The sequence below is a fragment of the Populus nigra genome, chromosome 2, assembly GCF_951802175.1.
Source record: "Populus nigra chromosome 2, ddPopNigr1.1, whole genome shotgun sequence".
Taxonomy (NCBI): Eukaryota; Viridiplantae; Streptophyta; class Magnoliopsida; order Malpighiales; family Salicaceae; genus Populus; species Populus nigra.
Window position 1 is genome coordinate 46,556,320 of NC_084853.1, and position 25,490 is coordinate 46,581,809.

General features: G+C 34.1%; 2 protein-coding genes across 2 annotated transcripts; one reads left to right on the plus strand and one right to left on the minus strand.

Moving 5' to 3' along the window:
* The first annotated feature begins 3,959 nt into the window (after positions 1-3,959).
* LOC133682509 (exocyst complex component SEC3A) lies at positions 3,960-13,113 on the plus strand. Its single transcript, XM_062105870.1, has 25 exons — positions 3,960-4,275; positions 4,357-4,427; positions 4,713-4,793; positions 4,913-4,980; positions 5,362-5,464; positions 5,840-5,991; positions 6,676-6,793; positions 7,023-7,127; positions 7,400-7,501; positions 7,587-7,724; positions 8,123-8,251; positions 8,348-8,428; positions 8,528-8,602; positions 8,771-8,944; positions 9,033-9,192; positions 9,304-9,368; positions 9,668-9,838; positions 9,931-10,010; positions 10,531-10,612; positions 10,750-10,847; positions 10,966-11,074; positions 11,218-11,286; positions 11,802-11,867; positions 11,956-12,045; positions 12,764-13,113. The coding sequence occupies exons 1-25, from the start codon at positions 4,101-4,103 to the stop codon at positions 12,872-12,874; spliced, it is 2,673 nt and encodes an 890-aa protein (XP_061961854.1). The 5' UTR covers positions 3,960-4,100; the 3' UTR covers positions 12,875-13,113.
* A 3,410-nt stretch (positions 13,114-16,523) lies between these two features.
* On the minus strand, positions 16,524-18,976 carry LOC133682288 (uncharacterized). Its single transcript, XM_062105569.1, has 5 exons — positions 18,550-18,976; positions 17,803-17,880; positions 17,392-17,491; positions 17,152-17,285; positions 16,524-17,067 (listed from the first exon to the last, which is right to left on the minus strand). The coding sequence occupies exons 1-5, from the start codon at positions 18,910-18,912 to the stop codon at positions 16,843-16,845; spliced, it is 900 nt and encodes a 299-aa protein (XP_061961553.1). The 5' UTR covers positions 18,913-18,976; the 3' UTR covers positions 16,524-16,842.
* Between the last annotated feature and the right edge of the window lie 6,514 nt (positions 18,977-25,490).

Below are 25,490 nucleotides of genomic sequence, written 5' to 3' on the forward strand. Positions count from 1 at the left end.
TGATGTTTTTATGTAATAGGATAGACATCAATAAAAGACAAGCACTAGTTTTTTTATTGAGGAATTGGAGATTGAAATAAAAGATCCAGTAAGAATGTTTGAGCCTAAATCTTTAAAACAAACATACAATTTATCTAGACTATAGGATATCACCGTATCATATAAGCGTGACTATCTATGGTCTACCAAACACCTTCATCATATTATAACACCAAACACTCAAACCAAAATTAATTCACCACAAAAACCTTTTAAAATTCCTCTACCCTTTATTCCTAATCCTTCAAGACCTTAACAGGTTGGGCTGCTACCTACACCTACCCCTAGATATACACAAAAACTTAGTGACAAACCTACCAAACCCCTGATGAGTAAGGAACTAGAAGACAAAAGATATAAAAATCTTTATTTTTGGAGTGGCAAGAGATTTGTACCAAGGCATAAATGCAAAAACAAAAGACTCTACTTATTTAATGATGAGGAAAGTGATGACGAAGGTATGATAAAATAGACACAGATCCCAAATGTAATTGATCTCTACATTTCCTTTAATGTTTTAGAGGGTACAGTGGGTTTCATACCTTAAAGGTGACTGGTACTGATAAACATTTATTATCCATACTAGTGGACTCATGCAAGACCCATAATTTTATCAATACAATGGTGGTTGAAAATTTACATTGTAATCTCAACAATATCAAGCCTCTCACAGTTAAAACTACTAATAGAGAAACTATGAGTAATACAACTATGTGCTGTAATTTCAAATGGCAAATATAGGGGGTGAATTTTATAGCAGATGTATTTGTAGTCGATTTGAATAACTGTGACATGATATTAGGGGTTCAGTGATTGGCTTTTCTATAAGACATTATATACAACTACAAAGAATTATGGATGCCTTTTTATTAGCAGGGTTAAAAGGTGTTCTTATAGGGTTAAGAAGTTGCTAATATGCAAACTATTAGGCTAGAGAAACTTAATGGATTGCTGACTAACTCTTCTTTGTTGGTAGAAATTAATTTGTGTAGTATAAAGATGGTGGTAGGGGAGGAAAGTTATGTGTAACTCATGTTTACTACTCTTATTTTTAGTGTTTTTAAACCTGTCTCGGTGGTCAACTCGGCTTAAGGCCCAGGTCACCGGGTCAACCTTATTTTTCTTATAAATCAAAACGATGTCATTTTGGTAAAAAATAAAAAAAAATAGTCAACGAGTTGCAACCGAGTTTTTGACCGGGTCAACTCGCCAGGTTTTTAACTACCCCTATTTTTTCATAAACCCAGCTTGGTTCCATCCCTGGGTCAGCAGGGTCCCGGGTCAACCTGCCGAGCCAGACCGAGTTTTAAAACTATTCTTATTTCTAAGATGGAAAAGGATCCTTCATTGGAGGAACTGCAAATGAAACATCAAGATGTATTCAAGGAGCCAAAAAGGTTGCCCTCATAGAGAGCCCAAAATCATTTAATACAACTAAAAAAGGGTTTACAGCCTGTCAACTTGAGGCCTTACAAGTATTCAGGCTTGCAGAAAGATGTCCTAGAGAAAATGATCTAAAAAATACTAGAAGCGAGTATCATTAGACCTAATAACAAATTTTTTGCATCACCAACAGTTATGGTAAATAAGAAAGACAAATCCTTGGGATTATGTGTGGACTACAAAGCTCTCAATTGACACACTATTAAGGACAAATTTCCAATTCCTTTGGTAGATGAATTGTTTGAAGAGTTGACATGGGCTACTGTTTTTTCTAAGATAGATTTAAGATCTTGATACCATCATATCAGAATGGGCCCCTAAGATGTATTTAAAACTACATTTTAAACTTATAATGGTCATTGTGAGTTTCTAGTTATACCCTTTAGGTTATTTAATGCACATGCAACATTCTAGAGTCTAATGAACAATGTATTCGAACCACATCCCAGGAGGTTCGTGTTGGTGTTCTTTGATAATATTCTGATATATTATAAGTCAATGAAGGAACATCTAGAGCATTTGAGGGTGTTGTTTGCATTTCTAGAGCTTCATGGACTGGTGGCAAACGAAAGCAATTGTGTTTTGATAGCTACCAAATGACATACCTAGGGTATATAATCACTAAAGAAAGTGTTTAAAGTCCCACAAAAAATCCAAAAACTAAAGGAATGGCCTTTACCAAAGAATAGTAAGTAGCTAAAGGGATTCATAGGGCTTACAAACTACTACAAAAGGTTTGTGAAAGGATATGACACCATTTGTAAACCACCAACACAATTACTCAAGGAGGAAGCAATAAAGGTCTTCAAACTCTTAAAAAAAAGCCATAACCAAGCCTCATACGCTGGCACTAACCTTAATAAGCCCTTCATCATAGAGATTGATGCCTTAGGAACTAGTTTCAAGGTTATTCTAATGCAGAAGGGCCACCCCATTGTTTTATCATCAACTCTAAGACCACCAATAAGTGCTATCTACCTATAAGAGAGAGATGATGGTCATACTACATGTAACGATGAAATGGAAACAATATCATTGAGGAATGCACTTTACAATCAGAACTGATCAAGTCAGCCTCAAATACATCCTAAAACATAAGGTAACTTTTTCCTCTCAACACTTTTGGTTAGCTAAGTTACTGGGATTTGATTTTGACATCGAGTATAAGAAGGGAAAAGATAATGCTACAACTAATGAATTGTTTAGGAATTTAAGTGGTGAGGTATTTATTATGGCAATATTTATTACAACCATCAGCATTATAGAGCAAATTAGGGAGTCATGGGCAAAGAATTGGTTTATTCAAGCTATTATAAGGGACTTATAACATGACCCTACAACACACCCATATTACAAGTGGATGGACAATCACTTCAATAAGAAAGACAAGATTGTTGTGGGTAATAATGAGGATTTGCAAAACAAACTGGTGGCAATGTACCATGACTTGACTGTTAGAGAACACTTCAGAGCTACAGTCACACCAAAGAAGGTAGATAGTCTTTTTTATTAGAATAAACAATAAAAGCATAGGAGGTAATATATAAGGAAATGCCTTATTTGCTAGAAGAACAAGTCAAAAAATGTCTTAAACCCTAGTTTGCTACAACTCTTGCATATTCTCACTATAGCTCTTGTTGCAAATTTAATGGAATGATCTCCAACCAAGAAGGAATCTAGTAAAGTAGTGTTGTAACTGATTAAGTAATAAAATTTCTAGACCAAAAATCAAGAAATTTAAAAGGGAAGAAAAACATAATAGAACATTATAGATTAAAATAGAATAAGAGAATGGAGAAGACAAAATTGGTTAATTCATTTTTTTCCATGCCTTTTTCTATTGGCATTTATGTTACATATAAGCCAAGGAAATACCAGACATTACATGATTTATGCCTCGATGGACACGTGGAAAGACAACTTAACTAATTTTATTAACTGAAAAGAACATAATAAAACGGCGCGTGTGGATGAATAAATAAAACGACTCATTTAGTGCAACTTTGTAATTCCAATTCTTTCAATGGTCATGCTGTGTGTTTTGATTTTTTCAAATTCAAACGGTCACTGGTCACTGTCATTACTTATGTTCTCACTTGTATCTGGTCGTTGTTTTTATTTTTTTGATTTGTATGGTCGTTATAAATCATGGAATACATAGATGTAGTGGCATATAAACTTAGAGTTATATGGATTTTGTGGAGGGGGTTCCAAATTTAATGGTAAAGAGATTATATTTGTAGTGATGATAGGTTTAGATATAATGTCAATTTTTTAATATAATGTCATTTTTACTTTTCTTTCATATAAAATAAAAATAAATAAATTGAACCAAGTTTCCAGGGAAACCCATCTGAGCAGTGATCCGGAACGGTTCTCGAAACTATGGGGGAAAACTATGCCCACAAAGACTTGGTTATGGGACCCATAACAGGAGAGAAAATGGTCCATGAGAGAGAATAAGCAAATCATTAAAAACAAAGTTAATTATTAACCAGAGAAGAGAAACAGAAGAAAAGAAAAGAAAGGTAGAAAACAACATCCACACATTGACGCGCATGCTGATCTCTCTCTTTCTCTAAGCAACTAAAAGAAAGAAAAATCAAAGAGGAGGAGAAATGGCGAAATCGAGCGCCGACGACGAGGAGCTCAGGAGAGCCTGCGAAGCAGCAATTGAAGGCACAAAACAGAAGATCGTATTGTCGATCCGTGTCGCCAAGAGCCAAGGGATCTGGGGCAAATCTGGCAAATTAGGCCGTCACATGGCCAAACCTAGGGTTCTCGCTCTCTCCAGTACGCCAAACCCGACCCCCCTTTCTCTCATTTTCACATCATTCATTAATTTCTTTTCAATTGAAAGCATTTTTTTTGCAGCAAAATCTAAGGGTCAGAGGACGAAAGCCTTTCTTCGAGTATTAAAATATTCAAATGGAGGAGTCCTCGAGGTGCATAATGTTTACTTTTATGGAGATATGCCTGTTCTTTTTTTTGTTATTATAGTAAATATTATCTACATGTCTTATCCACTACGAACGAAGCGAAGCGTAGGTGATCAATATGTGGTTTTGAAAAAGAAATAATGGGCTGTAAATGGTTGGGAAGGAAAATAAATTTAATTTGTATATAAAAAAGGAAAGCTATTTTAAATGTTGTATATGATATCTTACTGATTTTGATTCAAAAGGTTATAGATACATGTCTCAAGCTTGTGTTTTGACTTAAATATGCAGCCGGCAAAGTTATACAAACTCAAGCATCTTTCGAAAGTTGAGGTTATAGCTAATGATCCCAGCGGATGCACGTTTACCCTGGTAATGCTTCAGCATTCTTACATGGGGTTGTTGTTTGCTGACTTGCTGCATTAAGGAAGGACTTTGGGAGGAAATGGGGAACTTTTTATTTTTTATATTTCTGACTGAACTTCTCACAGGGATTTGATAACCTCAGAAGCCAGAGTGTTGCTCCGCCACAATGGACTATGCGCAATGTTGATGATAGGTGAGCGGGGTTGGAAACTCCACTTCATTTTCTGCTTCTTTAGTGCTTGTTTGGTTGTGTGGTTGCACCGCGCTTGAAAGTGCTTTTCAAAGCCAGTCTGGGGCTGAAAAAATTAGTGCTTTTTTCAGTGCGTTTGGATGATTGTGATACGAGGATGTCAAAACTATAAAAAAGCATCCCAAAATGCATTAATTAGATGCCTTTTCTCCTGAAAAGCACTTTTACAAAAATACCTTCACCGCATTACTAAACACACCCTTAATGAGCAATGGATAAACAATTCAAGATTTTGTCTGTTTAATACTGATTTTTTATGAATTTATTTTACTAACTGGCTAGTGCTTTCATTTTTCATTTTCTTTCTTATTTTTTTTGTTGAAGGAACCGCCTTTTATTTTGCATCCTAAACATCTGTAAGGATGTACTTGGACGTCTTCCAAAAGTTGTTGGCATAGATGTTGTGGAAATGGCACTTTGGGCTAAGGTGAGAATGATGTTTTTCTACCTCTCTATTTATTTGTTCTAAGAGTGATGATTGGTTACTTCTCCATCTTTAAGTTTACAGTGTTCTATCGTAGTTTATGATTAACCTACTCGAAGGGAACTTTTTGATTTTCTTGCCTGTTGAATCAGTAGTGCTGCTAGTTATTTTGCTGTCGCAGCAACTTTCTAGACACTGTGTTCTGAATGCAATAATGTATAATCAAATTGGCACTGCATATTTCACATTTTGGATGTTATTTGGTGAGATTGAATTGAAGCGCATGTTGCTCTCAAACTTAGAAGTGATTTGGTTATCTTAGATCATGATGCATGCCTTTGTTCTCAAACTTACTTTTGATTTAATACTTGAAAAAAGGAAAATACACCCACCGTTCCCAAGCAAACGAATCAGCAAGATGGAGGAGGGCCTGTTGAAGCTACAGTTACAGAAAGTGACTTGAAAGTGTCTGTTGAAAGAGAACTGGTCTCTCAAGCTGAGGAAGAGGACATGGAGGCTCTTCTTGGCACGTAAGTCTTTCCTTTCTTTATTCCAAAGCTTTTCAGTTAGGAAGAGAGTTGACACATGTTTTTGACAAAAAAGCACTATACTGTGAAAGGTTTTAGCAAAGGGAGGGAAAGGAGCATGAACAACATGTTTTTGGTCTAGATGTTTGAATATTTTTATCAAGTAGCCTTGATTTCTAACTTAAATAGCAAACATCCTTTAACTCACTCATCATTTACTGTCAGCACTTTCACCCTCCAAAGTTTCAGTAGATGGGGAGTGGATCTATCCCAAGGGTTTCATTTGCTTGAAAATTTTCCATATTTTAATTTAAAAAACTCAAAACTTAATTTACATCAGAAAGTGCTCATTACCGTGCAATAAATGGCCCACGCGGTTTATGACCTGCATTTATATGACTTCTGTTCGTGTTGATATCAAGTGCCATCTCAAATTTTTTAAGGAATATCCTCTTAGATACTGTAACACAATTAAAATAGTATTCTTATTCAAGGTTAGCATGTGTAGGTTCTGTGAAAGTCTGTTTGTGCTTTTTTATTTTTACCTTTTCTTTATGCTAAATATGATTGTTTTTCCTGGTATCAAATACATCTCCTTTATGGAAATAATGGCAAACAATAGTAACTCTTTTGTTTTTAATTTTTTTTTAATCTACCTGATGATTTCAAGTATTCAATGAAATGCAGTTATGTAATGGGTATTGGTGAAGCAGAGGCATTTTCAGAAAGGTTGAAGCGTGAGCTTCTTGCCCTGGAAGCTGCAAATGTGCATGCCATTTTAGAAAGTGAACCTTTAGTAGAAGAGGTATGTCCATAAAGACTTAATTTTGTGTATGAGTTTATTGTTGTTTCTCTCTTGCAGAGTCTTTTTCCCCTTCACTCTTGGGCTGTATTATACTTCGTGAAATTTTATCCTGGTTGACTTTTTGAAGATTAAGCTTTTTCATTAGTCTGTGATGTGCTTTGCCACAGCCTGTGGAGCTGTGTCATAGTGACAGCTCTTGCTCTTGTAAATTGATTACTTGGCCTTTCAGGTGTTGCAAGGGCTTGAAGCAGCAACAAATTGTGTTGATGACATGGATGAATGGCTAGGCATCTTCAACGTGAAACTTAGACATATGAGAGAAGACATTGAGTCGGTAAGTCTATGCTTATATGAAAGTCTGCCCAAGTAGGCTTTCTATGGTACCCCCCCTGTTTTTATTATACCATGTCAGTTTTCTAGGAAAATGTGCATGCTGTGAGGAGAAATTGCTCAACTTGCATGTTAATGGATTCGTTACTTTCATATGCCTACTTCAAAAAATATATCGAATTACCTAGCAAGACACGTGTTTTGAAGAACTCGTGTTCAAACGAATGCCCTACATCTTTCTCTGCTGCTGCATGATTATTCATTTTATGAATCCAGATAGAAACCCGCAATAACAAGTTGGAGATGCAGTCTGTAAATAACGTATCACTCATTGAAGAACTCGATAAGCTTCTTGAACGACTGCGTGTCCCTTCTGAAGTATGTTGTTCATCACTTTGATATCACTTTTAGTGGCAATACATTCAAATTTTGCTTTCCTCTAATCATGTTCTGTTGGTTGTAGTATGCAGCTTGTCTAACAGGGGGTTCGTTTGACGAGGAACGCATGCTTCAAAACATTGAAGCATGTGAGTGGTTGACTGGTGCTTTACGTGGTCTTCAAGTGCCTAATTTGGATCCAATCTATGCAAATATGTGTGCTGTATGCTCCGAGCCACTTTCTTCTCCCTGATTTTTTCTACTAACAAAATGATTAACTAGGTTGTTTAGAAGATTATGTAAGGGAATAATTGGCTATGCATCTAGATGCACGAACTTTTTTTTGCTGATTAGTCATCTTTGTAAAAGTTATCCTGAATTACGCAATACACATGCATGGCAATTCTCTCTCCTATTGTTAATGATGTGATGCACCATGCTTTATGATTTCCAAAATGATCCCAAGAACACAAATTGGAGGACCCTTGTCTGGTGGGTAGTAATTTTTGACGTTCTTTTGAATTCAGATTTTAGGATGGAGCTAGATAACAGAGTTATTTGTTAATGTGAGTACATTTTGTGTACTGTTTTTTTCTAAAATAGTGGATGATATTATTACAGGTTAAAGAAAAGCGGACAGAACTTGAAAAATTAAAAACTACATTTGTCAGGAGAGCTTCTGAGTTCTTGAGAAACTACTTCGCAAGTTTGGTGGATTTCATGATAAGCGACAAGAGTTATTTTTCACAAGTATTTTTCAGCTTTCTGATCTTTTTATACAGATCACAAAGATTATTATTGGGTCTCGGAATTCTAATATTTGCTTGTGTGCTTTGCATGAAACAGCGTGGACAGTTGAAGAGGCCTGATCATGCTGACTTAAGGTACAAATGCAGGACATATGCTCGCCTTCTACAGCATTTAAAGGTTCATGACAAACCTTTTGCAATAAATCTCATAAGTTTACTTGTGTTCTCTCTCTCACAAAGTTGCTCTTTACTAACATTTCCCTGTTTCTGTCGCCAGAGTCTCGATAAGAATTGCTTGGGTCCTTTGAGGAAAGCATACTGTAGCTCCCTTAACCTGCTTCTTCGCCGGGAGGTCAAGCCACATCTTTTTATTGACTAAACATTTAGTTTTTACTTAATTGTTGATGAATTTATGTGGGTTTAGTGGTGCCATTTTCATTTAGTTTATTCTGTTTTTTCCCCCCCTGCATTTATGGTATTTCAAATATACCATTTTAAGAGTAATCTCGTTCATATGCAGGCTCGTGAATTTGCTAATGAGCTTCGTGCTAGTACAAAAGCATCAAGAAATCCAACTGTCTGGCTGGAGGCTTCTACAGGCTCGAGTCAAAGTGCACATAATGCAGATACATCTTCAGTTTCTGAAGCTTATGCAAAAATGCTGACAATATTCATCCCACTCCTTGTAGATGAGGTTACAATTTCTGCATACATATGTTGGAAATCATTAATGTTGTTGCCTCTTCCATGAATGATTTATTGCTTTGCAATTCAAACTGCAGAGTTCTTTTTTTGCACACTTCATGTGCTTCGAGGTTCCTGCACTTGTTCCCCCAGGAGGTGTGGTTAATGGAAATAAAGGTGGGAATTACAATGATGCTGATGACGATGACGATGACGATTTGGGTATTATGGACATCGATGAGAATGATGGCAAAGCTGGTAACACCTCTTAGATCTGTATTCATCCCACTTCAAATTTGTATAGAAGTTTGCCATAAAAGCTCTGTCACTTCTAGAAGTTAAACAGTGATAATTTACTTGATTTTGTAGGTAAAACTTCTGCAGATCTGGCAGCACTAAATGAATCTCTTCAGGATTTGCTTAATGGAATCCAAGTAATGTATACTTTGCATCGTTCCTTATATGTGTGTGCGCATTCTTGCATGCACCTTACATACATAAAGAGAGATGCCCTTGCACATGCATGTGCACTTTTTTATTTTTTGAATGAATGTATGTATGCCGTGTTTAAACTTTTCTTCTTGTTGGTTGGTGCTTCTCAGCATCTTCACTCCTCTTTTTATTGCTATTATATTGCTAACTAGCAGTAGGTATTGCTGAGTGATTCATTTCTTAATTTTAAATACTAATATAACCTCCGAGTGCTGATTTGTGGAGGGTCATGGATTTGTAGGATGATTTTTATGCTGTGGTTGATTGGGCATACAAGATAGATCCTCTGCGCTGCATATCAATGCATGGGATTACAGAGCGCTATCTCTCTGGTCAGAAAGCTGATGCTGCAGGATTTGTGCGTCTCTTGCTTGGTGACCTAGAGTCAAGAATTTCTATGCAATTCAGCCGTGTATGTGCTTAACATTCAACTTAAAACAAGTGATATCCACACACATTCCAAGCTTCTTTAATAGCTTGTTGACCTTGATACCTATATTGCAGTTTGTTGATGAAGCTTGCCACCAAATTGAAAGAAATGAGCGTAATGTGCGGCAGACAGGGGTTTTATCCTACATCCCAAGGTAATTTGGATTGATGGACGTGTTTCATGTTGTTCAGGGTGAACTTGCATCTTTTCAGTCTGTCAAATTAAGATACAAGAATATTATATGCCATAAGAACTAATTAATTATAAATGTGTATCCTAACAGATATGGACCATCTAGCTAACATTTTCTGCGAAATGATCAAAGTAGCCAACTTTTATGATACTTATTTCACTTGGTGATTTGCTGTGAACTCTTTAAATGTATTATGCTCACTTCTATTGTGTTCAGGAACTAATTGCTACAACTCTTGCCTGTGACTATAATTGACTTGCATATTTTACTGACTTCAAGATGGATGTGCTTGGCTGCTTAGGTTTACGATCACCAGCAGGAGCTGTATTTTAAACTAACAATACTTGGATCTTTGCAATGATTTTGCAGTTTGTTTACATTGCGTGCTATGATAAGTTCTTTTGTTTCATGCTATATGATATGTAACATTGATTGAACTTCTATTTTTATCATAAAAATGATGTAACCTTGTCTTGCACAGATTTGCAACTCTTGCAACTCGTATGGAGCAGTATATCCAGGGACAATCTAGGGATTTGGTTGATCAGGCATACACAAAATTTGTGAGTAGTCTTTTCTTAAGCGTTTCTTTGTGTTTTTTTTAAAGAGAATCAGACAGTGCGGTGTTGTTTCTTATCTCCCCCCCGCCCTTTTAAGTACAAGTTGAAATGAAATTTACAATGTGGATGTTATTTGACAGGTTAGTATTATGTTTGTGACTTTGGAGAAAATTGCACAAACAGATCCAAAATATGCAGATGTCTTCCTTTTGGAAAACTATGCAGCATTTCAAAATAGGTACGTCTCTCTCTCTCTTATTTTGGAAACTTTCCTCTTTTTGTGAAAAATCTTGATTCAGGAAAAAGATTTTTCCCCTTCATCATCAAGTCTGCTGATTAGAAACAGTTGCATGCAGTTTGTATGACCTAGCCAATGTTGTGCCAACTTTAGCCAAATTCTATCACCAGGCAAGCGAAGCTTATGAACAAGCTTGTACACGTCATATCAGCATGATTATTTTCTATGTAAGCAATCGTATTCCTGGTCCTCTTTTTGCCAGTCTTTATTCCAGTTTTGTCTTTCTGGTTTCTAATGTTTGCTGAAATTTAAATGATTTTTGCCTTAACTTTTGGATGGTGCTTGTCCTCATCAAGTTTGGTTTCTGCAGCAATTTGAGAAACTTTTCCAGTTTGCTCGCAAGATTGAGGATTTGATGTACACCATAACACCAGAAGAGGTTAGTTTTTGGTGATCAAATGTCATACATAGTACACCCCGTCATAGTAGCTTCCCAGAGTTTGTTATGAACTTCTATGGAAGATATGATATTGTGTTACGCCTCCTTTTCCTTTCTTTCTTTTCTTTTTTGTGCCATGATTTGCATAAGACGGAAGATACTAATTCAGTCATCAAAACAATGATAAATGGAAAAAAAACGTCTTTTTTACATCTTTTCTCCCTGGCATTGCTTGCTGGGCAACCTGTGGCTATACTCAAAATGTTGTTTTTGAGTTCTGCAAGCCTCTGCTGGTTAGCACAAGAATTGCAGTGTTGCATGCTCAGCACTTAAGATCTAATTGATTTGGCAAGAAGTTTGCCAGTTATATGGATACAGTTGATGCTAACATGGTTCCAGCAAAGAACTGCTAGAAGCCATACTATCACATCACTGTCAATGGTTTAAGATTTACGAGTTTCAGCTCAAACTGTTAAAATGCTGAATGTCTTTGCATTTTATTTTTTTCCTTTTAGATCCCATTCCAGCTTGGATTGTCAAAAATGGATCTCCGAAAGATGTTAAAATCTAGTTTATCTGGGGTAAGTTAACGCATCCACTATAATCTGATTTGTCTCTGGAGTCTGGTCTCGAATCGAGTGTTGTGATAACATGGTTTTTCTGCCACAGGTTGACAAGTCTATTAGTGCAATGTATAAGAGGTTACAGAAGAACTTAACTTCAGAAGAACTATTACCTTCTCTGTGGGATAAGTGCAAGGTAATTCACTTGCTTAATATTTGAGAATTTGGTCTTTAATGTTTCTTGAAAGTCATCTGGTGGAGCAAGTAATGGGTGTTTGATCATTGGAAAGTTCTTGATCAACAAAGAATTTGAGTTATGAGCAAAGCATGTAGTAACCTACAAATGGAAACTCAACTTACGTAGTTTGTTCTTGAGAGTTTTTGGGGGTAATGGAAGGGAAAGGTGGGTTTAGAACCCCCAACCTTTATTCGATTTTCATTCTTGATGAAGGGAGGGTAAGCACTTTGGAGGATAGAAAACCCACAAATAATAGAAATTGTCATCCATCCATCTTTCCCTTTGGGTGTTGAGGTTTGTTAAGATTCTTAAATGAAACAAATACCCGCAGTTTGAAATTACATAGTAATTACAGCCCCCTCATTAAGAATATTTTTGTAGTTCAGTAATTGATCTTATATTTATTAACTCTCGCATTCCATTCTCATTTGCTCGCTTTCCCTTGCACATCCAAACAGGGGAATGCTAGTGGTACTATTTCCTTGCCCTGATAAAACCTTCCTCATTATGGAACTTGTTGATGCAGGCCAAGGGAATCATTTTTTTTTCTTATTGCTAACAGTTTGTGCTCGGATTCATCTTCTGATGAAATAATTAATTGTGTTTTGCGTCTCATTCAGTAAACTGCTAATAAAGCCATATAGTTAATAGAACTAATTTTATCTTAATTTGACAGAAAGAGTTCTTGGACAAGTATGAAAGTTTTGCACAACTCGTTGCAAAGATCTATCCCAACGAGAGCATCCCTTCAGTGTCAGAAATGAGAGAGCTTCTGGCTTCCATGTGAACTTTGTAAAGGGTTTTCTGCTGTATAATTCTTATTCTTAAATAGGACTATGTTAACATACTGTAATTATTCTTTTTGGTTCTTGTTTTCTAGTTTTCCCCCTATTCGATTCATTTTCCCAATCTCAGAGTCTCTAGTTGAACTGGGTTGAGTGGAACTTTGTTCCTGGTGCATTATATAAACGGATCCAATTTGTAGACGTGCCTCTTTTCTGTCTAGCAAATTTTAATTTCTTGTAATGTCATTTCTCAATCTTGTATTTGATTCGTTTGGTCGTAGTCGAAGCACAGAAATCACAGCCAGTGGGACATTAGATACTCAGCCTATAAGGGTTCCCCTTCCAGTTTCCAGTGTATGATGGGAGAGGCAGCCGAGTGGGCTTTGATCAGATTGAATTTGGGCTCAAAAGCTTTACAATTGGAGATTACCGGTTGTGTTTACCGAGACCCGCCCGACATAATTTGATGAGAAGCTAAATAAATAAATCACCTTATTGAAAGTGTTCATCTAAAACTGTTTATTTCAAATATATGCTTGTCTGATTCGATTAATACTCAAATATAAATTGCATATTTTGATTCAAGTCTGACCATTATTGTTAAAAATACTCAAGTGAAAAAAGGGATCCGCATGAAGGAAAAAGGTTTCTCAAATTTATTTGCATGGTGCGAGCTCAAAATAGACGGGAAGGGTAGAAGGGATCCTGTCTTGTCTGAATCGCGAAGAGAGAGGGGACATGCTCCTGCTCAACCTCACTGATTGTAAGTAACATCACTCTCCTTGCATTTTTCAGGAACTAAAGGGATAACAGCTTATTTTACATGCACAAGGATTATCTGAATTGGTTTGTTGATCTTATTTTGGAGATACTTTCATCTACATAGTGGAATATGGCAAGATTTACATGCTTAGAATCATCAATGCAGCTCTGGTTCGTGAGCTCTTCTTTGCCATGTATATAGCAAAACACATTAACAGTTGTGGAGGTTGATGTCGTGTGCCCTAAAACCCCAGCCATTATGATTGCTCCTGGAAAACAATGATTGTGAATCAAGTTCCAGACTCCATAGGCATGCATGTTTGCAACATCATGAAACTCTCTTTCTCAACTCGGTAGTTTTTTTACCACAAACAAATTTTGTTGGCTCATCAATATCTATATTCAGTAAACTGAGTTTGAGAAGTCATGGACGGGGAATTTTTTTTAATGTATTATTAGCTACGAATGCATCATACCTCATATTCTTTTTTTCTCACCATCAACATCTCACAGCAAGTAGCCTAGGAATGAGAAGTTGGTTTACAATTGAAAGCCATAGATATTTGGGGGCGTGTGCTTTGTTCTGTAATCTTGAGTAACAGAGGACGAACGAAAATAATGAAATTATGAATGCGGACACAATGGAAGTGAACTGATTCATGATGTTTTAAGGTAATTGGTGCCTTCTCCGAGTTTAGGTTGCAAAAAAAAATAAAAAATAAAAATTGCAACAGAAATTATTGAGCAAATGTTATAAAAGTTATTTCGATTGGTATGAGTGCTTCGGTTAATTGGCTCCATTCTCATTAGGGCAAGATTTTTTTTTTTTTTAATTTACACCTAGAGTTGGTTTTGAATCCACATTTAAGATTTATCTGTTTGTTTTTGTGTTTTAGAAGCGTTTTTAAAAAAATTAAAATATTTTTATTATTTTATTTAAAATTAATATTTTTTGTGTTTATTGATCATTTTGATGCGCTAATATTAAAAATAATTTTTAAAAAATAAAAAAATATTTTTTTAATAAAAATTACTTTAAAAAACAACTTTTTTACTTTACAAAAAAATATGCTAGATGATCCTATATCGAGTTTTATAACTGTAATATTTTGTACTGTTGGCCCACGGGTCTAGGTTTACTCCCATTTTAATGCTATGTTCGCTTCAGCATGTAAGGAAATGAATCTCTATTGCCCTGGACTTTGTTTGTTGCTTAATGCCATGCTTGTCTTCAGAGTAGAGTTGCGTTCCTTTAGTTCTGGATCTCTGTTTCAAGGATTGAGCTCTCGTGATCTTCCTTCCCATTTGAAGCAATACTTTACTTACTGTGCAGTTTTTCCAAAAAGAGCACGAATTTGACGACAAAGAGTTGGTTTCGCTATGAGCAGAGGGTGTTTTGCAGCAAGTGGAAATGAAGAAGGCAGGAGACTTGGGCATCGATATTTTCACGAATTTGAATTGCCTTTTCAACATTCTAATACTATTCCACCGGGGACTGGCAAATAGCACTTTGCTTCACCTCTTGAATTATTGCTCAAAATGGAGAAATGGTTCGGGGGCTTAGCCGACGATCATGTAAAATTGCATTTTGGTCTCCTCAATTATTGGGTCATTTTTAAAAGTCTAAAAGCCTGATGTCCATTCAAGTTCAACTATCTACTTTTCGTTAGAAAGGAGAAATGCAAGGCATGTGTAAGACCTCTAGAGAGAGCGGCATGGGCACCGAATGAGCTCTAAACTCATTCCCTAGTCTACTATATCCATGTTTGTCTCACAAGTCATCATATTTATGGAGTACAGCTCATTCCCGTCTTTTAAAAGTTGCAACTGATTGAGTCGACAAAGTGATTAGCTATGAATCTGGACAAAGAATAAGCCAAACTTGTGTTTAATGTCCAGTAACTTCTGATGCTGAGAGCTTGCGTTACATGGGATGTGACGTTGGGCTTTTTTTAGCTTTTCAGAGAAGATTTCTCGGGAGGCTATAAAAAATTAATGACTACATGGAGGGGAAGACTTCTAGTAGCTAGGAAAAGAATTTCCAAGGCCCTCTGAAAAAGAAATTCACGATCACAAATGGAGAGAAATTTACAGAAAATTACTAATATGACCACAGAACCACCGTAATAAATTCATAAATTGTAGTTAGTTTAGGGTTTTGTTTTATAGTAGAGTAGCTTAAGGCTCTTAATATCTTTCTTCCTGGAATTTCCTAGCCATGAACGAAATACATCCTTCATGCGACAGCATCACAGTGATCAGTTTGATGATATTTACTATTTAGTGTCAGAATACAATCATATTTTAGAATCTCGTTTAATGGTTTAAATTTTTTAGTTGAACTGGATTTTTCTTAATATACGAGTTTCAAATAGAAACAACTTTCAACAGTACTGTTTCATAATATAATATAAACCATTTTCTTGGAAGATTTTGCTGGTGATGATGACGATGGTGCTATCGATGCCCTCTTGGAAGATAAAAAAGAGGATGAAATTGATCTCCTCAAGCAGAAGCAACACAAGACTACAAAATCCTGAACACAGCAGAGATTCGTCATTGCATGGAGGCATGGAGCATGATGTCGCTGAACTATCTCCCGTCCTCTCTATATCAGAAGGTGAGGCAAGCATCTTACTCTGACATTACAATCGACCTGTCAGTAAAGTTAATGGCCAATGGTTTACTGATGAGTCTCACGTCCGTGAAAAAGTCGGCTTGTTGGTTGGAACCACAACTTTCACGTTTGGTGTCAACCTTTGAAGCCAAAATGCTATCAGTATAAATTGTTCATATTTCTAGGAGAATGCATTTTATTTGTTTTGGGAATTGAGTTGGGGAAGGGGGGATGGTATCTATTAGACGAGCAGGTGAAGAAGAAACAATCACTGATTTTGCAACTTCTTCAAGTACTGAGAATTTTATTCAAATTAAAGAAAGGAGCTGCTAATCATACATCAAAGAAGCTTGCATACAAGGAACACCGTGCTTTTCCACTACGAGTCCCATGCATGTAACTTCAGGTCCCCTTAGCTCACTTCCTGTCAATTTTAGTACTGTATAATTCATAGTTGCAGCACATATAAAAGAATGGGTTAAGATAAAAAAAAAAAAAAATTGCTCTCATCTATGCTTCCTTAATTCTATGCATGCTATGAGGAGGGGCAAAAAGACATAGCATCCATCCATCCATCCTGTAGCTACCTGCCTACCACCTATCTTCCATGGCACCAGGAGAGAGTCTTGAGAGTAGGAATATACAAGCTGACGAAAACAGGACTGCTCCAGCAAAACAGGCAAGATCCAAACTGGTAGCCAATGGTATATTCTTGAATTTCTCCAACATTCCCACTTGAAGTATCATCATAATGGCATGCCCGATTTTAGACTTGGCTTGTGAAACTGATCGCATTTCAACCCATGTTGGGAGGGACTGCAAGAAGAACCAAAAAAATCAATACTTAGAATTTATGAATGAATTATTTTGGATTAATAATTGAAAAAAAAAGAGACTCGCCTTCAAAGAGAAGAGGCCAAACAAGTTTGAGTCTGGCAGCGATAACGCTTCATCTTTTGGATTCTTTGATCCTACAAACATGACGTACAGCCCGACTCCAAAAATAAGCATGGCAGTTCCTACCAGAAACGAGTCTGCATTCAAAATAATAATGGAGCACGATGTAGTTAGAACAAAAGAGAAGAAACAGAAGCATAAAATTGGTTTTAATTCTAAGAAAACAAGAGGGAGAATATCTACCTATGGCTTCTATAAGTAGATGCACCAAGTGTCCTTGATCTGAAACTCGAGATAATGTGTTGAAATACTGAAAATATGACTCCAGAATAAGAAAGCAACCCTGCAATATTATGATTCAAAAAAGGTGTTATTAATTAATTATCAGCAATATTGGAATATATGTTCAAAGAAAATATCTCTTGTTTATAAGAAAGAAAATATCACTAAAAAATAGGACCATCTCATTCAAAATTGCTCCAACCTTCTACTAATATCCTTTTACATATATATTTTAACTTCTAACGAAGATTAAAAAACATAATTAATAAATAAGATTTTATTAAAAAAAATAAATACTTTTGTAGTATAATTAGACAAATATTATTTTAGGACAATCAAAAATAGAAATAAGATAGAGAAAATAATATTTACCTCCACAAAACACAATGTTGAACCAAGTAAAGACCCCGCAACAGCAAATAACGTGAAGAATCGACAATCAATTATAGCCTGCACAGTTGTAGTCGATCAATTTAATTTTATCCATTGCTTTATAATCATAAGTTTTTTGCCCCACAAAATGCAAATTCATGCATGCCAAGCAAAGTTACTAAAATAAAGTTTGCATGCAAGCATATTGAGGAAATAAAATCAATTGCAGAAACTCAGAAATTATATGATATATAATGAATGCATAGAAAAAAGCTGCAGGTCCCTGCTATTGTATGTGGTCAAAGGCTATCCTAACGTAACATGAAAGCATGTGTGAATAGAGTGCACTGAAAGTGTAAAATCTTTAAGAGCTAAATTGGTATTTAAGTAATGATTGTTTTTTTAAATATTATTTATTTAAAAATATATTAAAATAGTATTTTTTTATTTTTTAAAATTTATTTTTAATATAGTGAACTAAAATAATTTTTTAAAAAAAAACATAAAAACAAACACAAGGGTGCCAGATGGGCCATCATACAACTATGATTTTCTGCAAGATTTTCCCATTAAAGTTTTGAACCTTTCACACCTCCACACTTTTTGGGTCTTTAACAACTAAATTGTGAAGCGTACATGAAAAAGTCTTACCATAAATAAATAAATCAAACCAAAAAGGTTCATGGATTGATTTTTTTAGAAGAAAAAAAAAAGCTACAAATTAATTACTAATACAAATGAAATTACCTTCTCAATGAGCTTCTGGACCTGGAATTTCCACTGCTTCGATTTCAAAGCCGGTGGCCTCAACACCTTAAGCAAAGCATTACTAACTGTAGCAAGTAAAGAAGCCAAATCTATTAATCCTCGCTCAACCCTTGGTGGCTCTACGGTGAGCAAAGAGCCCTGTGAAGTAGCCACGGATGCTTTGACAGCTACCGTGGATTTCCTTTTATGATCACCATGATCCCCAGAAACCATCTTCTTCTCCCCATTCAACCCTGTAGCCTTGCCAGCACATTTTACCGTAGAAAATGGTGAAGAAGTTGCGCTAGGAGGACCAACATGACGCAAAGGCTTAGACGAACGTAACAACCTTGTGGTTGACATCGTTCTTTCTACGCGGTTGCTCTTTTTTGTGTTTAATTATGTTTTGGTGGCTTTTGAGGGTTTGGTGGGCTGTATATAAGCATGTAGAACGTTGAGAAGAGAAGATTCGAGGCATATTAGCTCTTAGTGTCGCTACATGAAGGTGGGGCTTTTACACTTTTTTCTTTGAGGACACCACAATTTTGCCCATAACCTATAAATAATTAATTCTTTTAATTTCATTCTGAAATAAAGAGTTTTTTTAACCAATTGGGTCCTCTAACGTTCTCACACCTTCCTCGAGCTCCTTCATTTTCTATCTAGTGTGCATGTTTTATTCAATAGAACGGTAATCTCTCGAGAAAATATTGGTGAGTACAAATAAAAGTATAAAATCCTGAGTAATCACGGGCCTAATTGATGAATGTTTTAGTTTTAGATAAAATCGAGAACGTAATAAATTTGAGATTTTTTTGTCCCCCTTGTTTCCTTGGAGAGGATGGGTAATGGGTTTGATTTGTTGAAGTTTCAACCTTCGTTTACAACGTGTGGGTTCAAATGAGTTGTTAGCCGAACACTTGTCAAACAGCATCTTTTTGGGGACTTTTACAGGGTATAGTCGGGGTCGGTTTTCCATGAAGAAGAATAATTTGTTTGGTTCTTCGAACTTCGGCGTGCAGAATGAACAGGATGCTTCCGTCGAGGAATAGTTGTCGGCGCACATGCCAATAGTTGAACGAACAAGAATGTTAGTTTTGCCACCATTTGCCTGGGAAGCTCGTATACTTGTCGTGATGGCATGAGAACACAACCAAAGCTAGCTGTTCCTTGTTTTTTTTCACCTTAGGATTAAGGAATAAGGTAGGCTGTGAATTACAGTAGCTGTTATGATTTAGAATATTTTTTATTTAAAAATATATTAAAATTATTTTTTTTTATTTTTTTTAAATTATTTTTAACATTAGTAAATTAAAACCATCTGAAAATATAAAATAAATTAATTTTAAATAAAAAAAATTAAAATTTAAAAGAATACAATTTGCACGGCGTTTTCAAACAAGATCGGGCTACTAGTCAATTAAAATATAACTACTATTATTTTTTTTTTTAAAAAAGCAAAAGATTTGGCTCGACTGATGCAGTTAAATTATACGGGTATTAAGTTTTTAACACCATGTATGCGAAATAAAAATTAGAAATAGATAACATTTTTCTTTAAGAAATGTCATAGAATTTTATTGATTAAATAGTGGTTTAGGCCATGTTTGTTTCCTGGAATTCATTTTCCGGGAAACCACTTTCTAAACTTTCCTGTGTTTTTTTGCCACTAGGAAAGTTGGTCAACGGAAAACACTTTCCGGTCAACAGAAACACTTTTCGGTCAACGAAAAATACTTTCCAGTCAAAGAAAAATTTGGTTTGGTTTCTAGAAAAGTGTTTTCTTTTTTGGTTGTGTTTGTTTTTCGGAAAGTGGTTTCCCGGAAACCACTTTCCAAACTTTCATGTGTTTGTTTGCCATTGGAAAAGTTGGTCAACGGAAAACACTTTCCAGTCAAAGGAAAATTTGGCTTGGTTTTCAGGAAAGTGTTTTCCTGAAAAATTTGGGCGGAAAACACTTTCCGGAAGTTGTGAAAAATTTATAAATGTCATTATTTGCAGATTATATCAAATTTGATCCTCAAACTTTTGATTGCTATATATAATTTGTTTTGAATATTTATTTTTCAATTTCATCTCTTAAAATTTAATTTTTATATTAATTTTGGTCTTTATTTTTATAATTGCTATTTGCTTTTTCCTTATCATTTTTTTATTGAAATTTTTTATCTATCAAATTTGATCCTCATTCTTTTGATTTTTACTTATTTTATTTGAAATAATTTATGAAATGTTAATTATTATTATTTTAATTTCGTGTCTTCAAAAGTCAAGTTAAATAAAAAGAAGATTTCAAGCCTAAAAGAAACAACAGTACTCTATAAAAAGAAAAAAAAAAGTTATTTTTTTTCAATATTAATCATTGGAAAAAAGAATTTTTGAACTAGAGAAAATAATCTTCTCTTAATTTCCAAATTTCCATCCACTCCTTTGAAATTACCAAGTCCCAAGGCATTCTCTTAGACTTGTGAATTTTTGTTTCATGAATCCCATGACCTCTATCTAAGAAGTAATCAAGTTAAAACAATATCTTACAAGAAAGCAAACTATACACACATCTCACAAGCACATCATCTTGGTCTGGCAAAAAAATCTTGCTACATGCACAAGCCAATGTCAACATCCGAACCTGACCTTTCCCGTAGCAGAGCCATGGGATGGATTAATTGACGGTGCCACAGACGAACGCGCAGATCCATATTCACCCTCCATTGTAATTTACGGCCCCAGATGTTCTTCAGTTCTACCTTCTCTTACGATTTCTTTTGTTTTTTTTTCCTAAGAAGGCCTTATTTCAGGTTGAAGTACCACAGATCCAAAACACGACAATTGCTCTTCTAGATATTTATTTTTATTCCAGCTAAAAAAATGGTTTTTTCTTTCTACTTTTGTAGTTATCAAACCTGATATAAGATATAAGTTATGAGTTAGCTAGCTCGGTTGATTTATAATTAGTGGATCAATTCAAGTTTATCTTAAAAAAAATGTTTTTTTAAATAAAAAATGTAATTTTAACAAAAAAAAAGAGAAAAATTTAAAAGATATCATTGAATAAGTTTTTTAAAAAAACCTAAAATTAAATGGGTAAAATCTTACTCAAATTTGATCTAATCAACCAAATCATAGATTAATATATCATATCACTTAGATTAACTAATTTGACTTTGACATAGTTTAAAAACAAACCCAACATGTACCATGTTTTGACAAGAATATTATGAACTTATAATTTATATATATATATATATATATATATATATATATATATGCACACTTCTTAAGAAAAAAAAAAACAGTTTGATCTTTAAAACTTGAGACAGTCTGTTTGTGGCCATGTCATGTTTGTTTAAAAATTAAAAAAAAATGGTGTATTTTTTTTTAATCTTTTTGATATGTTAATATTAAAAATATAAATTTTTAAAAATAAAAAATATATTATTTTATATATTTTCAAGTAAAAAACATTTTAAAAATTAATTACCACTATATAACACCACTAAACACTACTTATATAGCCAAAATAATAAAAACAAAACTCTTCAAGGAGAGCTAATCGAACCTTTTCTTTTTATGAATTTTTGTGTCATCCATGACCTCTAAGTGATAATTAAGTTAAAACAATATCTTACAAAACACAAAATAAAAGCTTCTCACAAGCATATCATCTGGTGTTGGCAAACAAGCTTACCAGGAGGTGATATTTAAGATTATGATACAGAGTGTTTTTTAAAATAACATTTCACTTAAAAATATATTAAAATAATTTTTTTTTTATTTTTGATATTAACACAATAAAACCACTAGAAATCACTAAAAACATATAATTTTAATAATTTTTTTAAAGAGCATCCAAAAACAAAAACATAAATTAAAGTTGTGTCAAACACTCATCCAATGTTAACCTCCGAACCTTTTCCATAGTACAATCATGTGATAGATTAATTGACAGTGCCAAAGACAAACACACATTTCCATATTCATCCTCCATTGTAATTTATAGCCTAATTTTTTTCCCCAGTTCTACCTAATGTTACAATTTCTTTTGGTTTTTGTTTTTTTTTTTTTTTCTAAAAATGCCTTATGTCATGACCTAGATCCTAGGTCCATGACCAATAACGCAGAAACAATGTCATAAAGATACCATACATGCGCTAAGCTTCATAACATACATATTATACAACAAATTATATAAGAATTTTACAGCATTTCATAATCTTTCAAAATATAATATTCCTCAAAGTAATAAAATCAAATAATACTTTAAAACTCATTATCATCAAATAGAAAAATCAAATAATCCATAAAACTTATTACATTAGATAAAATCCAATCATTGAACAAAGAAAAATATAATATTGGAACATTTAAGACAACGAATCAAAACTAAAAGGAAAAACCTCGCGAAACAAGCAAGGTATACATACCAAAATTAAAGAACCAGGAGCACTTAACAAAGTTCTTTGCTAATAGAAACTAAGAGTCTAGAATAATATTAAAATAGAGGGGTGAGTTCAATCAATTCAATGAGAGAATAACATTTAATATACATCTTAGATATTAATAATTTGCAGTCATACATATCTTGATATAAATATACATACTAAATATATTAACATAAAATAGTGAAATATATGTCAGAGATCAGCTAACACTCGAAAGTGACTGGATGACATCCGAAGATGATCACTGTGGGAGGATCAGTCGTCACAGGCTGGTGCTTCTCTTACCAGCTAAGTATACAGAATACTATGTGCACATAGACTAATTACGCTCTGTTAGTATTGAGTTACTGACAAGTCCTATATCAAGATATAATAGATGTTCGTATAATTATCAAAGCAAACGAATGTCACATTGAATAGAATTTAATTCAACAGAATACGAGTGTAAATTCAAAAATAGATGAGTACTTAGATAATAAAATAACATAATAAATATTCAAGAATTAATTAATTGTACTCATCATATAATCAATGTACATATATTATTTGTATTACATGCATATTAAAGATTATCTCACTCACAGAGAAAACAAAAGCACAAGAAAAACAAATACATAACCGAAAATTACTAAAGATCGTTAAGAGAAACGTTACAGAACCTATAACGGAGATGGATATAACTAAAAAACAAGTTGAAGAAAAAATAACATAATAGATTAAAAGTCTAAACTTAGAGACCAAAACATAATTATAAAGCCAAATTGATTCTTAATCAATTTCCTAATCGAAAATAACAAAAGAGGAAGATATTTGTTTCTTCAACCCTCCTTAAACTAAAACTTAAGTTCAAAGCTTATTTCCTTGGTATTTTGGGAGAAAGTTACGGTAGAGAGAAGAAAAGAGGAAAAGAGAGAAAAACAATTCTCTAATAATTTTTTCTTTAAATATCTAGGTTAGTTAGGTTGAGTTTAGGCTTGGGTCTAATGAGTCAAAAATATATGTATTACACCTTATGTCATGTTGAAATATCAAGGATTTGAAACACGAATATTGCTTTTATATATTGATTTTTATTCCAGACCTAAAACATTGGTTTTTTTTTTCTTCTCCTTTTTATTTTACACTATAAATTCTAATTGTCATAATTGTTTGACTTGATTGTAGGTCGATGAGTCAATTCAGATTTATCTCAAGAGAATGTCATTTCAATTTTTTAAAATAAAACATCATTTACAAAAAAATAATAATTAAAAACTAAAACAATATCATTTTAAATAGTTTTTTTTTAAATACTCTTGAAGATGACTTGGTCGATTATCATTTGAGTTTAACTAAATTTAACTATAATTATGGATTAAATTATCATGTCACCTGGTTTTTACCAATTTAATTTTATTGATGGGTCAACATGTATTTGATAATTATGTTGAAACTTGATATTTAACAATTGAAAAGAGTATAATGAGTGTTTATATTCTATCATGAACTTGAAATGTAGCTTGGGTTTTGAAATTGGACTAGTCTATTAGGATAAATAGAATTATCCAGGCCCTTAGACAATAAAGTTCTACAAGCTCAAAATCAAGAGCAGAGATTTTATGAGTTCTAATCCAAACTCTATTTAAAATAACCGTGTGATCAATAAGATAAAAATGGATATTCTCGACTCTAAAAGCAAAGTTATGATCCAGGCAAAAATTTCAAGTTTTGAGTCATTCTCGGCGTGCTAACCAATTAATGAACAATTTTATAATATTAAAGTTGTAATCATTATATATTTATATTAAAAGTCATCTTAAACATATCACCTTAAGTAAAAGCCTTTTAGGCTTAAAACGTACATAGACTTACACTACCATGTGCTTAATTTTTATTAATTAGAATGAAAAGATGAGATTTGAACTCAAAATCACTTGGTTATTAAGGTTTTGATACCATATCAAATAATCATCTCATTCTAAAAACTTAAGCTTTTAGATGAGTTTTTAATAGTAGTTCTATATTACTCTCTAGAAATTTATAATAAAGGAGATACAGACATAAGTAGAAAAATAATATCTTGTATAGTTCTTCTAATTTTAACTTGCAGAATGAACAAAATGCTTTCGTTGAGGAATAGTTATCAGCACACATGCCTATAGTTGAAGGAACAAAAACATTAGGAATGGCATCATTTGCTCGACAATCTCGTATATTTGTTGTGATGGCTAGAAAGCACAACCAAAGGTAGCTGCTCCTTATTTCTTTTCCTTAGGATTAAAGATTAGGTGTCAAAGAACTAATTCAACCCAAAAACTTAAACTTTTAGGTGAGGTCCCATGATATGATTTATATTATCCTCTAACACATCCCCTCAAGTGAAAACCCTTTAGGCTTGAAACTTGCATAGGCTTACACTTTCTTGTGCTTAATTTTTATCAGATAAATGAGGGTTGTGAGATTCAAACTCGTGACCGCTTGGTCAGCAAGGCTTTGAACCATTTCAAAGAACCAATTCAA

Excerpts from the sequence above, each read along its gene's own strand:
- LOC133682288 (XM_062105569.1), bottom strand. The coding sequence starts at position 18,912 with ATGTCAACCACAAGGTTGTTACGTTCGTCTAAGCCTTTGCGTCATGTT. Across the intron at positions 17,286-17,391 it reads TCTACTTATAGAAGCCATAG|ACTCGTTTCTGGTAGGAACT; the intron begins GTAGATATTCTC and ends TTTTGAATGCAG. Across the intron at positions 17,068-17,151 it reads TTGGCCTCTTCTCTTTGAAG|TCCCTCCCAACATGGGTTGA; the intron begins GCGAGTCTCTTT and ends TTCTTCTTGCAG.
- LOC133682509 (XM_062105870.1), top strand. The coding sequence starts at position 4,101 with ATGGCGAAATCGAGCGCCGACGACGAGGAGCTCAGGAGAGCCTGCGAA. Across the intron at positions 6,794-7,022 it reads GTGAACCTTTAGTAGAAGAG|GTGTTGCAAGGGCTTGAAGC; the intron begins GTATGTCCATAA and ends TTGGCCTTTCAG. Across the intron at positions 12,046-12,763 it reads CTCTGTGGGATAAGTGCAAG|AAAGAGTTCTTGGACAAGTA; the intron begins GTAATTCACTTG and ends TTAATTTGACAG.